The sequence below is a fragment of the Oryctolagus cuniculus genome, chromosome 7 (assembly GCF_051225735.1).
Source record: "Oryctolagus cuniculus isolate XC-2025 breed Fujian yellow rabbit chromosome 7, ASM5122573v1, whole genome shotgun sequence".
In the NCBI taxonomy this organism is placed as follows: domain Eukaryota; kingdom Metazoa; phylum Chordata; class Mammalia; order Lagomorpha; family Leporidae; genus Oryctolagus; species Oryctolagus cuniculus.
The window spans coordinates 152310777-152327418 of record NC_142873.1 but is presented as its reverse complement, the minus strand read 5'-3'; the positions used below and the strand labels follow the sequence as shown (position 1 = coordinate 152327418).

The following is a 16642-nucleotide window of genomic DNA, read 5'->3' as shown; positions in this document are numbered from 1 at the left end:
AAAAAGGAAGACCTTTCTCTGTATCTCTCACTGTTCACTCTGCCTGTTAAAAAATAAAGAAAAAAAAGAAGTTTTTTAAAAAACAGGGACTGGGATAAAGCATTACAGTCTGTGACACCAGCGTCCCAGGTGGACACCAGTCCGAGTCCAACTGCTCCATTTCCAATCTGGCTCCCTGCTAATGCACCTGGGAAAGCGGTGAAGTGGCCCAAATGCTTGGGACCCTGCACCCATGTGGGAGACCAGGAAGAAGCTTCTGGCTCCTGGCTTTGGCCTGGCCCAATCCTAGCTGTTGATGCCTTCTGGGGAGGGAAACAGTAGATGGAAGGTATCTGTCTCTCCATCTTTCAAATAATAAATATTTCCAAAAAAAATTTTTTTTAAAGAAAGGAAGATGTTTTCTATAAACTTGTTTTATATTATTTAGACTTAAACTCCTGAAATTAGGATTCTTCTTATGAGTATCACTGTTCACCAAACCCTCAAATCAGCAATTACATTTTGAGCACCTTCTATGTGCAAAATCTGGGCTACGTGGAAGGGATTCCAAGATCACCCAGATAGGCCTCCTGTTGCACAAGGAGCTTATCAATTCATATGTAAGAGCCTATCAACACACAATAGCAAAGACCTACTCATCATGTCAACTGAGCATCAAACAGGCAGAAAGCAAAACAAAGCTCACTTATAAATGTTGGAGTTGGGATGGTTGGTAAGAATATGGTTCTGAGTGCGCAGTATCTCCACTGCCTTCTGAGAATACTCCTTCAGCTGAAACAGAATTCAACAGAGAGAGAGAATCAGTGGAGACAGACTTTGGTATCTGGCTTTTGAGGTGAACACTGCCCTACAAGTACCAGGTGTCTCAGATCCCATTCAGAAAATCACACAAAACTGAGCCTGATTCCCAATCATTAACAGATTCTATCTCTAGTAGAAGTTCCCCAATCTTATTGATAGGTCATTTTGTCACTTTGTGGAAGAAGACATTTTCTATTTTTATGGAAAAGCCATGAAATGCTTGTGTAATTGTAGGGATGTTTTCTGGTATGCATCGAGGCTACCACCAAAACCAAGGGCACTCTGCCTCCCAAACAACTTCAGTGAGCTGCATTTCTTCCCCTACTTGACCTACTACTTCCGACTAAGTTAAATTCATACTGCATTTATGTATTATCTACATGATGTATACATCCTGGGAACAGTTAATATGAGACACAAAATTAAACTAGCCTCTCTGACCATAAGCAACTATTACCTTCTTCTCAGTCTGTGGTGTTTTCAAGGAGAAATATCCTAGAAGGTCTACAAACTGGGCCGCCTTCCGACCATAGGCAGGGAGTTCTGGCCATATGGACCACATCAGATCTAGCAGGAGCTCCTGTTGGGACTTGTTGGAGTTTCTGTAGGTAAACAACAGCTCATATTAACAAGCAGCAGAAAGCCGTGAGGCACCTTTATTTACCACAAGGCCCAGGTATGTTTGTAGATGTATCGATTTCCCCACAATGCCCACAATGCAGAGGTAAGCTCAAGTGGTTCTGTTGTTCTGTGGGTGGTCAAGCTCAGAAGACACAGCATCGTCACTGACTATCTTCAGTAAGTGGTCCATTCCCACCATCCAACATTACTTCAGAGCAGAAACTCAACTATTTTAGCCCAAAGAGTCAAGCCTGGTCATTTTACAAACTCTTAAACATAGCCTTCTAAGTGGAAAACCAAACTCTTGCCTACATCTGTTCAACAGCTAGAAAAAGACAGGTTAATGAAGGAGGATTCAGGCTGGTCTAAATAGTGACAATTATGGACTGAGTACATGACATACAACTGGACAGAAACATGCTGTGCTCCTCGGTTCTGGACCAGGGCAGATCTGCCAAACCAAGGCCTGGCCTTACCTATAGATATGGAGCGTCAGGCAGTGGGCCTGCCAGCGCACTGAGGAAGAATTGGACTCTAACAGGAAGCAACGCAGAAACTGGATCAGGGTTTCCTTATCGGCAAACTTATTCAGTTGGTTCACCAAAGCAGTGCATAGCTGGTCCTCCTGGCTGCCTGAGCTCTCACCTGCAAGATCAGGGCAAGATTGAGGGCTGAGGAACAGGACAGTACCACTCGAGGTTCCAAGGCTTGTGCTGTCAGGTGAAGAGAGAGAACACTCTGTCCCTTCCTGAAAGTTTCTGTTACATGGTTCTAATTCCCAAACAATTCTCACTTGCCTACTGGGGGACAAATAAGTCAGCCTCAAATGAAACATAATAATAAAGCCTCCCAAAAAGGCACAGGTTATTTTGCCTACATGCCTGGCACTGCCCAAATAGAGTTACACTGGAAGAATTTCCATTCAGAAGTGTGCTAGCAAAGAGCTGACACTAACCCACGCCCACACAGAGACATCTGAGTACTGCGGGGATGATGGTCCTCGCTGTTGCTCCCATGTCCTGATCATGTCTCAGGGCTGCAAGACTATGGAAAGCAGTGAAACTGATGAGGGTGTGCAAAAGGAACTTAATTCACCAAGCAATGAGCCGTCCACTAGGCATCACTTCACTTCACTTGGACAACCACGCCACAGAGCAAGTGTTCCCAGGAAAAAGAAACTTGGCCTGCTAAAAATGTTCCATGTACTTTGATCCTCCTACGACTTTCACTTGGTATGGGAAGTCACACTGTTTGGGGGTCACCTTCAGCACAACACGAGACCAGAGCAGACTCTAAACTGCTTCTGTATTTTAGGTCCCCCACCTTCCAGAAGAACAGAACAAATCCTGTGCTCCAAAAGAAAATTTATACCATCGCCTTGGTCACTAAGACAAGAGGGTGTTCTTACCGTCCTTCTCCTTTTCCTTGTCTTCCTTCTTACTCTTTTTAGTAGAAGACTTGGACTGTGCTGTGGCCTGTCCGGAACTGGAGGCCGCAGGGGCTGAGGCGGAAGCTGTGCTGGAGGACCCTGCAGAGGCTGCCAGGGCAGCGAGCACTTTGCTGCCACACAAAGCACAGGACAGCAGCTGCAGCAGCACAGGGGACACCCCCTCGTCCACCAGGAAACTCACTTGGAGAAGGAAATACAGGACGGCTGAAAGCAGAACAAGGGTCAGCTCTGAGATGACCACCACTACTTACGTGAACAGGATCAGCTGCCACAAAGCCGAGACCCCTCTGCTCCCACCCTGGCCTGAAAGGGATTCTATAGACCCCTCTGCTCCCCTTCAGCTTTACTGCCACAACTAGGAGTTAGAGTCTCCTACTAGGTGCCCCTAGAACACCCTGAATTTTGACTACCAGCCCTTATCACTCTTCATTCATCTTTACTTGGCAGAGTTCTACCTATCTCGTTCATGGCTGTATGTCCAGCACACACAGACCTCAACATACAGCTCTGGAAGAAACACATGAGCAGCGTGCTTACAGTCATCTTTGATGCAGAATTTCTGCCAGTTGATGGTTCTCTGGGCAGCAATCTCCGCACAGGCTTTCAGGTGCTCCATCTGCAATGGAAGCGGCCACAGGAAATGAGTGCCTCCAGCAGGCAGACCACAGAGCACCACACTTGCTGCCTGGAGTGGTCCCAGTCCTGCAAGGCACTCTTCTCAGGGCTGTCTGCTGACCCTGGGCCCAAGGCAGCTCTTACAGGCCTGCCTCTGCTCTATTCTATCACTAATGCCTTTTGTTTTCAGGAACCTACAGACCATCAATAAGGCAGCAACAAAGGTAAGCCAAAAACCAAGAAACTGCATTCCAGCTTGCTTTTGCTGTTGTTGTTGTTGTTGTTACTACAAACACAACAGCCAAGAACACCAGACAAGCAGCCCAGGAGTCATTAATATTGAAGAAGTTCTTACCAGATGTTCATATGAAAAATATACAATTTACTCCCAATATCCAGTTTTCCTTTAGGTAGAAATATACTTTCACATGACACCCCCCAGTTTCTTAATTATTCAAGGACAGAAACCAAAGTTGCACAAATTTCAAGTTGGTCTTCTCCATGATATGTGCAAATCACACTGGTGATCCCACCTCATAATGGAAGAAATACTCTTGGGGTGGGAACAGGAGTGGTGAGAGAGACATCCCAGACCCTGAAGCCAACTGATGCAGCACTCACTTGGCTGTTACAGATTTACGTAGATCTCAACTCTAGGGCCCACATTCTCTAACTCTGTAACAGCCCTGTTCCATCCTATTTCCGGCTTGGCTGAGCCTCACCACACGCCGTGCGCCTGCCCTCCCATTTCCCAGCCCTCTTACCAGGCTGATGAGTGTGTCGTACTGCAAAGCAGAGCCTGAGCTGGCTGTCACCACACTGGCCCTGAGGAATATTCCCTGTTCCTCCAGCAGCTTCTTGATCCCACGCACGTGGGAGTCCAGGGTGTGCAAATCCCGGAGCTGGCGGTACTTCTCCTTCGATCCACAGATGAACAGCAAAAGTTTGCGGACTTGACGACGCACAAATGGTGTCTGCTGGATCATCAGGTACTTGGGAGAACAAGCAAAACGAAGCGTGACTTGTGGCCTGTATCTGTACCAACAGTGACTCTAGCACCCTGGTTTTTAGTGAATTTTACTAAAAACAAGTAAGAAACCCAAAACAAACTATCTCCTCCCAGCCAAATCAGATTCTGGTGAAGTTAAGTATTCCTTAAAGGGACCAGGGGAAAAGAAGAGACAGAAAAAAGCCAAAGAGAAAGTAGGACCCTTCATGCTCCTCTTCTTCAAGTTCCTAGGGATCTAGAGGGAAGCTGCCCTCTGTTCCAGCCCACCCAGAGTGAAACTAGACTGCAAAGCGTTTTGAATCACTGTTCAGGTCAAAGAGCCAGGGAAGGGGCAGAACTGATCTAGTGCACACCAACTCCAAAGTCATCTGAGGTTTGCCAACAGATGATTCTTTCCAGCTTGCTGTGCTGATTGAGCTCGTGGCTCTGGGCTCTCAAACTGTGCTACGATACCCAGTCCAGAATGGGTTTACTGCAATGCTTCTCGGCCAGCAGGCTCTCAGTTTCTGCCCAAGGGGCATGAGCAGGAAGCGGGAGGCAGGAGGAAGAAAGGGCTCGCTCCTTCCCATTTGCTGGCTGCGCCAACAGCAGCCTTTCCCCAGCAGTCAGTTCTCATCACCAGCTTCTCCACTCAGAGCTCCTGAGGGTCCAGCAGCAGTGCCCTTCTGCAGAGAGCTATGTCCCAGATCCACTGCTCCTTGTTTCTTCACACTCACGGCTACTGGGAGGTATCTGTTACTTTAATGTTCACTTTATTTTTCTGGCTCTCAAACAGCTGTTTAACCAACCCCCCACACTGTAATCTCTGGTAAGACAGCTAGTTGACCGTTCTCCTGGCGGCATCTGAATTATTGGCTTGCACCTATATCCATGTGGAGGAAGCCAAACACAGAATCAGAAACTACAGCAGATGGCTTGCTTTGACATGCATCTGCCAAAGTTTCACTACAGAGCAAGTCCTGGAGGGGCAAGACCAGGACCTGGAAGAGTAGGAAGCACTCTGCAGGGGGAAATGCCCAATGAGGATCAGGGAGCTGAGGCCACGCAGCCAGATGCAGGTGTGTCCCTTCCCTGAGAGACACACCGCATGGCACGTGCACTTACCTCTGAGAGGAAGTAAAACCATGAGTGGTCAAAGACAGGAGGTGGGATTCGAGAGTTGGTGTCCGCGATCTTTTTGATTTGGTATGGAAGCCTCAGAACCATTTCTGTCAGAAGCTGAGTATAGGCCTCAAACACATCAGCAGCATGACCCTAGGAGAAGAACATTTGTATGAGAACCTGTGATTGCCAGTTTTCTATAATGACAACTGGAAAGCAGGCTGGCTTCCTGCTCACTGGGCATACTAAATGTTGGAGTTGAGAAAGGCGCCTTTCAAAGCTGGGGCCATCCCTGACTGAAAATTCACTTTACAAATCCATAAGGCCCCAGGCCCTTTGGGGCAATTTAACTTAAGCAGAGTTTACAGTGGAAACAGTCTTCACTGCTCTTAAACGTTCTAACATTTCACTTTGTGGTTTTTAACATGGGATTGATTATTCTCTGCTTCTAGAAAAACTAGAGCTAGAACAGCTAGAATGGCAAAGAAATAAAAACAGAGTAGTGGGATTTCTCATTTTCCATAAGAAATGCATTCCATTTCCTAGAAACCAAAACTTCCCACAAGAAATACTTGAAATAAACCATGTGTGCCAGCAACAATAACTCAGCCAGGATCCTGGGTTCACATCACACCAACAGGCAGGGGCACTCAAAGGTTGGGGACGTAAGCTGTGTGATCAACAGAAGACTGTGCAAAGCTGAGGAGCACTGAGCTGCAGCTCTGCTTCTCTCCTGTGACTGAAGCATAACTGAGACAGCCTCTGCTGACAGTCTGGACGAGAAGCAGCAGGGTGCTCTGGAGGGCAGGGAAGGGCTCTCTCTTTTTTTCTCCCTAGATTATTTTTTTGAGATAACATAGTTTGAATTTATATTACAATCAAAGATTTAATGCTCCACTAACTACAGAGTTCAACAAACAAAAAGTAAAAAGACCACAGTTAAGCAGGAAAATAGGCAAGGGCTATGAACAATAGTCAAACGAAGAGATATTCAATTTCATTCAAATGAAGTAAATTTTAAATAGTCCCCAAATCATTAAAACTACAGTATATAATTTTAAACAATTTGACAAAGATTTAAAACAAAGTTTGACAAAACATTATTTGCAGCAAAACTGATATAGGCATTTCTACCTTTTTTCTTTCTTTTAAATTTTAGTGCACATTTGAGAGAGAACATGCAGTATTTCTTTCTGTGTCTGGCTTATTTCACTCAACATCATGTCCTCTAGTTCCAGTCATTTTGATGCAATGACATAATTTATTCTTTTTATATAGCTGAATAATATTCTATTGTATATATTTACCACATTTTCTTTATCCACTCATCTGATGATGGACACCATGGCTGGTTGCGTATTTTGGCTATTGTGAACAGGGCTACTATAAACATGGTGGTGAGGGGAAAGGCTCTCTCGATCAGACTTGACAGTAGGGAAGGTGTGTTAGGGGAGGTTTCCCAAAGATGCTAATGCTTGAGCTGGGTCTTGAAGGACTAGCAATTACAGAGAGGAAGAAAGGGGTACAGACGGAGAGGAAAGGATTTCCAAGGAAACAGTAAATACAAACACAATCTAGTGTACATGGAGAAATACACAGACTGGCAGGACCGCATATGGAGGAGTTGGAGGTGATAAGGCAGGTGGGTTAAGTAGGTAGCTGGATCCTCAAATTTTTGGCTTAGAAGTTACAGAAATCTACAAAGGGGTTATGAAAAACAAGAGGGACAGATCAAGTTCACATCTTATGCCTACTCCATCTCTACCTATTCAAGCCATTCTGAGAAGGCAGTAGGAGGCACAGCTGATTCAACCCATTCAGCTCCACTCCTTAGATTCAGAGGGAGTAGAAGCTGTAACAATGATGAACGTTTATGGAGCACTGGTGTGCGCTGGGCACTATGCTGAGTCCTTCTTTTGCAGAGAGAGGGGACAGGTCCTCCATCCACTGGTTCACCGCTCAAATGGCCACAATGGCTGGAGCTGGGCAGATCCAAAACCAGGAGTCAGGAGCTTCCTCCAGGCATCCCATGTGGGTGCAGGAGCCCAAGGATTTGGGCCATCTTCTACTGTTTCCCCAGGCTATAGCAGAGAGCTAGATCGCAAGTGGGGCAGCCGGGACTCAAACCGGTGCCCACCTGGGATGCCAGTACTTCAGGTGGCAGCTTCACCTGCTACACCACAGCGCTGGCCCCTGTGCTGAGTCTTTTATAAACATCACCTAATTCCGTGCTCATAACAATTCTATGAGGCAGACACTGTTTGTAACCTTGTTTCTCAAGTGTAGAAACAGGCTTATTGAGGCTACATAGAATTTCTCCCTACTTCCTGGCTAGTAAGTAAGCTCACTGGGTGAGATGTGTTCATGAATTCATCTGATCAAAAAGCCCTCCTCTCAACTAGCTGGTAAAAGAGCCTCTTACGACAGGGGGAATATCTGACACACACAGGAGCACACAACCCACAGCTTTTACATTCTCATCTTTTTCTAAGGAGCTTAACGTGAAATGAGACACCCAATTGCATTCAATTCCTCAGGTTTACAAAGCAGCAGAAATCAGAATCCCAGTAGAAAAGGCTGGGAGAAGCGGTTACTTATTAAATCACACGGAGATTAAAACCCACCAAGGAACCCAACCCTTCCTGCGGCTCCTCCTCTTAGCTCCTCCAGCTTTGTTCACTGAGAGCAAAGAGCAGCGTTCTGCACGGGGGACAAGAGCGTTTCTTTGCCAGAGAAAAGACCTCACCTTCACATACTGGCGGAGAAAGAAGGGGCTCATGTCAGGTGGGGACGACGTGGCGTGTGGCTTCAGTAGCTGGCTGGCAGCTACAGGTTCCTCATCACTCTGCTGGCTCTTCCAATGCTCCAACAGGGCTTTAAGCACATGCAGGCAGTAGTCAACAGCCCCAGAGCTTAGCAGGGCTGCTGCTGTGGCACTGGAGAGGAGGGAAGACGACTGGAAGGGAAAACAAATACACAGAGAGGGTAAGCATGCCTTGTAAAAACTGGAGGCCAAGTTGGTGTTAAGGAGTAGGGAACAGTCACAACAGTCTTAGGATTAGCTGTTACGAAAGTGAGTTAATCAGCCTCTTGTGTTGGTAAACTTTACCAACTAGCTCAAACATTTGCTCAACTCTTTTGAACAGCTGCATGGTAAGAGAAAACTAAGAAATACCATGCTCCACTCTTAACACGTAAGTGCCAGGGGTACAGGGAAACAAGGATTAGAGAACCTCTTCCCCTGGAGGGGCTGGGTTTTCTCCTTCCCCTTGGGCAACTAGAAGGAAGCTCTTGTCAACGAGAGAGAAAACTTTCTCCTATAGGTACTTCATCACCCCCACCCTCCTGCAGGAGCTCTTCCACAACACCAGCTTCCAAAGGAGATGGGGGTGAGAGATCACATGCATAGAAAAGTAGGAGTAAAGCTACTGTAAATAAGACCATTAGGAGAGCCTTGCAAATCCCAGCAAACCCCACAGCTCATAAGCTCATTAAGATTGGATGCAGTTCAGCCTCAATTTCTACCTTCTCTGCTTTGTGCTAATCTCCTTTCACCACACACACATTGCTTTCTCTCTGCTTTATTACCATACCTTATAGCAACAGACACTCAGAGAATCCTCTTAGGCACTCTGTGCCTTGCAGAACAGGCCCTTGCTTTTCAATAATGGAACTTCCAAACCCTTTAACCCCTCCAATGGAGGGATTGTTGGCAAAGACCAGGGCTTGGAAAGGATTCTGCCAAAGGTAGAGGTTCTGCTCTTGAAGAGGTGACAGCTTAGACGCCTCCTCCCCTTAGGTACAAACAGTCTATTTCAACAGGGAACTATCACCTCTGCCCTCGGCCCTAGCCCAACAAGACAGTCCTGTTACCTTTCCCCAAACCCACATTCTCAAAGCAAAAATACCTCACAGACAGAAGACTTGGACCCAGATTTTGTGCGGGACATGAAGACACTCAGGAGTCTCATTACCACCAGATGGACTTCATTCAGGGCACTGCGCTCATTCTTCTTGGACACATCCTGCAGGTAGAAGCAGAGGCCCAGAAGCCTACGCTTACTTTACACTTGAAGTATTTTTCTTTTTTTAAAGATTTATTTATTTATTTGAAAGGCAGAGTCACAAAGAGAGAGACAGAGAGAGATCTCGCATCCAATGTTCATTCCCCAAATGGTTGCAACAGCCAGAGCCAAGCTGGTCCAAAGCCAGGAGCTTTCTCCAGGTCTCCCACAAGGGTGCAGGGGCCCAAGGGACTTGGGCTATCTTCCACTGCTTTCCCAGGCTGAGGCATCTTTTGAATAAGATTTCCTCAACCCTGTAAGTCCTGATGTTGCTCAGACTGAATCAGAGAACAGCAGCTCCAAATGTATCAAGGCCTACACCCAGGATAACTACACCCAGGATAACTACACCCAGGATAACTACACTCAGGATAACTACACCCAGGATAAGTACACCCAGGATAACTACACCCAGGATAACTACACCCAGGATAACTACACCCAGGATAACTAATGACCAGGACACGTGGGAGGCCAGATTAAGATACAAACACCTAATTTAATGCTTTCATCCAAGGAGCTACAAAGATCCATGAGGGCCAGGATACTGTCTTGTTCCTCATTTATACCCAGGATCCAAACTAGCCCCTGAACACATTACTGTTGAAGCAGACTAAGACTCCTCGAAACTCAGTGAAGTTCCTTCAAGAGGGCAAAGAGAACTCGAGGTGGGATCTCTGACAAGCACTGCTTCTCATACAGTATGACCTTTTAAAACTGTTCTACCTTTTTATCCATGCCTAGTTCTGCAATAAGTTGAGACAGCAGGTTGTCCAGGGCTCCCTTGTCTTTCTCATCTTCTCCATCCAGATCTGTAGTGAGCATCAGAATGACCTGGAAGTCAAAGAAAAACAATGAAAGTCACTTTCCTGAAGAAAATCCACTCTAAACACAGGGTGTATCTGAAGAAATCCCAGCCTTCATGACTTCCCTGCCAACTGTGCTGTAACTAAGGATTGCAATGCCAGGTTACACAAACCTGAAGTGTCCAGGGTCAGACAAGCCAAATCCTGATACATGCCATGCTTGGTATCACAGAAAATGGTCTGCAAAAAATCTGTAAACCTAGAGAACTAACCTACATTATATACCCACCCAAATGAGCTTGAGATAGGGCACTGAGCTAATAGTTAAAGAAAAATTTTGCGGGGGCCGGTGCCGTGGCTCACTTGGTTAATCCTCTGCCTGCATCCCATATGAGCACCGGTTCTAGTCCTGGTTGCTCCTCTTCCAGTCCAGCTCTCTGCTGTGGCATGGAAGGGCAGTGGAGGATGGCCCAACTGCTTGGGCCCCTGCACCCACATGGGTGACCAGGAAAAGCACCTGGCTCCTGGCTTCGGATCGACACAGTGCCAGCCGTGGCAGCCATTTGGGGAGTGAACCAACGGAGGGAAGACCTCTCTCTTTCTGTCTATAACTCTGTCAAATGAAAAAAAAAATTTTTTTTTGTGGAGCTGGAGTCACAGCATAGTAGATTAAGCCTCCACTGGCTATGCCAGCATCCCATATGAGTGCTGATTCTTGTCCCAGCTGCTCCACTTCTAATCCAGCTCCCTGCTCATGCACCTGAGAAAGCAGCAGAAGATGACCCAAGTGTTTGGGTGCCTCCCACCCACACAGGAGACCCACAAGAAGCTCCTGGCTCTTAGTTTAGCCTGGCCCAGCCCTGGTTGTTGTGGCGTTTTGGAGAGTGAAACAGAAGGCAGACAATCTCTCTTTCTCTCCCTCTATCTCTGTAACTCCTTCAAATAAGTAAATAAATCTTTAAAAAAAGACAGAGAAAAATGAACAATTGTGTCTCCAAAGGGATATTCTGGACTAAGAACTCCCGAAGTAGTCTTTTACTCTTGACTCTGTAAATAATGACTTTGAGGGGCCGGTGTGGCGGCATAGCAGGTGAAGCTGCCACCTGCAGTGCCAGCATCCCATATGGGCGCCGGTTCGAGTCCCTGCTGCTCCACGTCCCATCCAGGTCCACACTAATGTGCCTGGGAAAGCAGTGGAAGGTGACCCAAGTCCTTGGGACCCTGCACCCATGTGGGAGATCCAGAAGAAGCTCCTGGCTTTGGATCAGCCCAGCTCTGGCACTTGCAGCCATTTGGGGAGTGAACTAGTGGATGGAAGACCTCTCTCTCTCTTTTCTTCTGCCCCTGCCTATGTTAAATCTGCCTTTCAAATAAATAATCTTTAAAAAAAAATGACCTTGAGCATTTTTTAAAAATTCTCTGACCCTTAGCCTTTTCATTTATAAAACAAAGGGCTGTGGCTTGTATCTTATTCCATCTTTCTGTGACCTTGTTTTTTTTTTTGACAGGCAGAGTGGACAGTGAGAAAGAGAGACAGAGAGAAAGGTCTTCCTTTGCCGTTGGTTCACCCTCCAATGGCCACCGTGGCTGGCGCGCTGTGGCCGGCGCACCGCGCTGATCCGATGGCAGGAGCCAGGAGCCAGGTGCTTCTCCTGGTCTCCCATGCAGGTGCAGGGCCCAAGCACTTGGGCCATCCTCCACTGCACTCCCTGGCCACAGCAGAGAGCTGGCCTGGAAGACGGGCAACCGGGACAGAATCCGGCGTCCCGGCCGGGACTAGAACCCGGTGTGCCGGCGCCGCAAGGCGGAGGATTAGCCTAGTGAGCCGCGGCGCCGGCCATTTCTGTGACCTTGTAACACCAAACCAAGGCTTGCAGGTCCGCTGGCAGACATGCGCATGCTCAAGGACGGCTCGCCTGGCATGTGAGAAGCCCGTGAACCAGGGTACCTGCATGTAGGGGATGGCCCGGACACCTCCCACACCTCGCAGCTGGGGCAAAGTCTGCAGCAATCTCTCCAACAGCATCAGACGGACCATGTGCAGCCTAAAAGGTCAAGAGGAAGACATGAAACATGGGGCAGGACACAAACACGATCTGACCAAGCGCACTGCACTGGCAGTTCTTTCCGGCTGCCGCCACAGTACTCAGCAAGTCTAATACTGGGAATGATTCTGACAAAGAAAAAAATGCTAAGAAATGCTTATTTGAGACACAAGCAGTACATGAAAACACCTGGCTCTGTGAAAAGAAACTGCAACTATTCCAAAGCACAATGATGGCACTGAAAGAAAGCCTGTAATGAGAAGTGCAGGCTTCAGGGCTCTTCCCAACACAAAGCCCCATCCAGCCTTCAAGCATTATTCTATGGAATTTTTCGATAGATCAATTTTATATTACCCAGTGGCATGGTGACCCAAACCTTTCTTTTTCATGTTTCTTGAGTCCTTAGGAAGGTCAATCACACTTTCACTTGCTCACGTTCCCACCTCGTCCATCATTTCCCAGTATAAAACTTTCCTACTACACTAATGAACTTTCTGATGGCTCAGTCAACTGCTGCCTAGCCTTCTTCTGGACATACACAGCTGACCTTCTGTACTGAGTGTGTGCTCTTCTGGACTTCCGACCAACACGCTGACGCAGGAGGCCCACTGTGAACTGATTAGGTAAGGTTCTGTTGACAGCGTGATGGCAATCCCACCGAACACACACTCTCACACAAACTAAAGTACAACTCTTAAGCAAATTAATGGGCTCAATTTCATAATTAATAAACTGTACATGCCTTAATTTACCATAGGGATTATTTCTTTTGCATTATTTTGTTTATTTATTTTTTAGACAGAGTTAGAAAGAGACAGAGACAAGGGTCTTTCTTCCATTGGCTGCTATGGCTGGAACTATGCCAATCCGAAGCCAGGAGCCAGGTGCTTCCGCCTGGTCTCCCATGTGGGTGCAGGGGCCCAAACACTTGGGCCATCCTCATAGGGATTATTTCTAAGAAACCATATGCCTATATATATTTTTTTTCCAAGGTGCGCTCTTTTTCATGCATTACATATCCTAGCAGTCATCTATCTAGCATATTTCAAAATAAGTTTGATGATGGAAGTACAGAGTCCTACTTGAATAAATAACTGATATTCTAAACAGAACTTAAAGGAAAGAGTTAACTTTTCTTCAGATAGAAGATCTGTCACTCTGTAATTCTGCCTTTCAAATAAAAATACATCTTAAAAAAAAAATCAAAGCCAAACATCAGGTTTGTTTGTTTGTTTGTTTTTTGGACAGGCAGAGTGGACAGTGAGAGAGACAGACAGAGAGAAAGGTCTTCCTTTACCGTTGGTTCACCCTCCAATGGCTGCCGCAGCCGGCGCACTGCGCTGATCCGAAGGCAGGAGCCAGGTACCTATCCTGGTCTCCCATGGGGTGCAGGGCCCAAGCACTTGGGCCATCCTCCACTGTACTCCCTGGCCACAGCAGAGAGCTGGCCTGGAAGAGGGGCAACCGGGACAGAATCCGGCGTCCCAACCGGGACTAGAACCCGGTGTGCAGGCGCCACAAGGCAGAGGATTAGCCTAGTGAGCCGCGGCGCTGGCCCTAAACATCAGTTTCTTAAAAATAAAGTTGATAAGCCCTACCAAGACTAACTGGAAAAAAAACAGTAATGTTAAGTTGCCAATAACTAAAATGAAAACAGGAACAACATTACATATCCCAATGGTAAAGGGCAAAAAAAATTATGGACATATTAAAAAATACATAAATACAAGTTGCAAATAAAAGAAGTACTTTTTAGCATATTGTGAGACTTCCATTTCTCATTACTCTGCAATTTCTCTTCCTTTATTTTTGTTGTGAGAACTTTTTTCCTATCTTATATAAATTATACCTTATTTATATTTAAATATTTTTATATTTCTTAAAGTTTTAATATCTCCTCAGTTTAGAGTTTTATTTAAAGCCTTTCACCTTCTTTAATTTTTAAATTTTTATTTACTTTCATTTGCTTAAAAGGCAGAACAACAGAGAGAGAGAGAGACAGAGAGAACTTCTACCCACTGATTCACTCCCAAAATCCCTAAAACAGTCAGGGCTGAGACCAGTGTTGTGGCATAGTGGGTTAAGCCATCGCCTGCAATGCCAACATTCCATATGGGTGCCGATTCGAGTCCCAGCTGCTCTATTTCCAATCCACCTCCCATCTAATGTGCCTGGGAAAGCAGTAGAAGACGGCCCAAGTGCTTGGCTCCCTGCACCAATGTGGGAGACCCGGAAGAAGCTCCTGGCTCCTGGCTTTGGCCTGACCCAGCTCCAGCCGTTGCGGCCATTTGGAGAGTGAATCAGAGGATGGGAAGCTCCTTTCTCCCTGTCTCTCCTTCTCTCTGCCTAGCTCTTTCAATCAAAATAAAAAATAGATTTTTTTTAAAAAGCCAAGGCTGGGCCAGGCCAAAGTCAGGAACGTGAACTCCATCGGGATCTTCTACATGTATGGCATGAACACTTGCTGTCTCACAGGACACAATCAGCAGCTACATCATTCGCAGAGTATTCAACACTCAAACCAGCACTCTTACGTGGGATGTGGGAATCCCAAGCAGAGGCTTGATCCACTGCACCCCGACACCTGCTCCTGAGTGTAGTTACTCTATTAGACTACTATTCTGCTACCAGGGTAAAATAATGCAGTTCACTGTGGATGGCGACCTTGACCTATCTGTAGCCAGTCTCAGGTACTAAGAGAAACACTACTGATACAAAGCTTAGTGACTTTTGCTGGCCCAAGTTTACTAAATTGCTAGGATTTGGTTTATGAAAGTGGAAATCACACACTAACTTCTAAGAACTACTGTGCTCTTCTGAAGCTTAGAAAACACTTTGTAGCTTGGCTCAATCTAAGGCCTCACTAAATTAATTATCATTTTGGTTCTTTAAGAGGCAAAAAGACTTCTGAAAAATTACTTGCAGTTTTGTAAAACTGCTATCAGCTCAAGTAATTCTGAGAACAGAATAACTTCTGCAACTGTCTTACAGTCCAGGTTTCCCACACAGGAGGCAGGTACACAACCACTTGGGATATCGCTTGCTGCCTCCTAGGGTCTTCCTTAGCAGGAAGCTGGAATCCAGAGCATGGCAGGGATGGGATCCCAAGCATTCTCACATGGGACATGGGCATGTTAACCACTAGGCTAAATGCCAACACAATCCACAAACTTTTTGAAGTATCCTTATATACCTTTATTCCCAACAGGGGCTACAAAAAGGAGATATACTACTTCTTTAATTCTTTCTCCATCTATTAGCTGGAATAGTGTGTAAAGAGAAATTCTCTTTCATCAGTTAGTTGGTTACCTGTGGTAGTTTTTATGGAAAACAGAGCATAATCAGTAAAAATACTTAACGCTTTGAAATACAGTGGATTCTTTCTAATTTGTGAAAGAAATATTAAATATGACATTATTTTTACTCCAAATAAAAAGTGAAAGCTTTTACAAAAGGAAAAAAAAAATCGGGGCTGTGGCTGTGGTGCACTGGATTAAAGCCCCAGCCTGCAGCACGAGCATCCCACATGGGTGCCAGTTTGAGTCCTGGCTTCTGCACTTCCAATCCAGCTCCCTGCTAATTTTCAGGAAAAGCAGCGGAAGATGGCCCAAGTCCTTGGGCCCCTGCACCCATGTAGGAAACCTTGAAGAAGCTCCTGGCTCCTGGTTTGACCATGATCCAGGTCCAGCCGTTGTGGCCATGTGGGGAGTGAACCAGCAGATAGAAGACCTCTCTCTCTCTCTCTCTGTCTCTGCCTCTCTGTAATTTTGTCTTTCAAATAAATAAATCCTTAAAAAAAAATCAACAATTTCATGCCAATAAAACTGACAATTTAACTAAAATAAACAAATTTCTCATGGAAACCAACATGCAAAAATGCATACATGAAGAAACAGAAATAACTAACATTTAAAGAATGGAGCTATAATTTAAAAGTTTCCATTGAAGTCTACAGCCAGATGATTTACTTGATAAATTTTCTTTGTTTCTTTCTTTTTTATTTGAAAGACAGAGTTACAAAGAGAGGTAAAGACAGAGAGAGGTCTTCCATCTACTGGTTCACTCCCCAGATGGCCGCAACAGCAGCCAGGAGCCAGGAGCCAAGATCTTCTTCCAGGTCTCCCACGCAA

At 45.9% G+C, this 16642-nt stretch overlaps 1 protein-coding gene across 14 annotated transcripts in view; it reads right to left on the bottom strand.

Moving 5' to 3' along the window:
• The window catches only part of UBR4 (ubiquitin protein ligase E3 component n-recognin 4), a 158502-nt gene that overhangs the window by 45623 nt on the left and 96237 nt on the right, over nucleotides 1-16642 (bottom strand). For all 14 annotated transcript variants that reach the window (XM_051858039.3, XM_089301426.1, XM_051858043.3 and 11 more), the window contains 11 exons: nucleotides 12416-12512; nucleotides 10388-10495; nucleotides 9506-9622; nucleotides 8344-8553; nucleotides 5601-5750; nucleotides 4252-4479; nucleotides 3410-3488; nucleotides 2831-3076; nucleotides 1899-2067; nucleotides 1259-1403; nucleotides 686-771 (listed from right to left, as the gene is read on the bottom strand). In XM_051858039.3, the coding sequence (XP_051713999.2) occupies nucleotides 686-771; nucleotides 1259-1403; nucleotides 1899-2067; nucleotides 2831-3076; nucleotides 3410-3488; nucleotides 4252-4479; nucleotides 5601-5750; nucleotides 8344-8553; nucleotides 9506-9622; nucleotides 10388-10495; nucleotides 12416-12512 (1635 nt within the window). The remainder of the gene's footprint in view (nucleotides 1-685; nucleotides 772-1258; nucleotides 1404-1898; nucleotides 2068-2830; nucleotides 3077-3409; nucleotides 3489-4251; nucleotides 4480-5600; nucleotides 5751-8343; nucleotides 8554-9505; nucleotides 9623-10387; nucleotides 10496-12415; nucleotides 12513-16642) is intronic.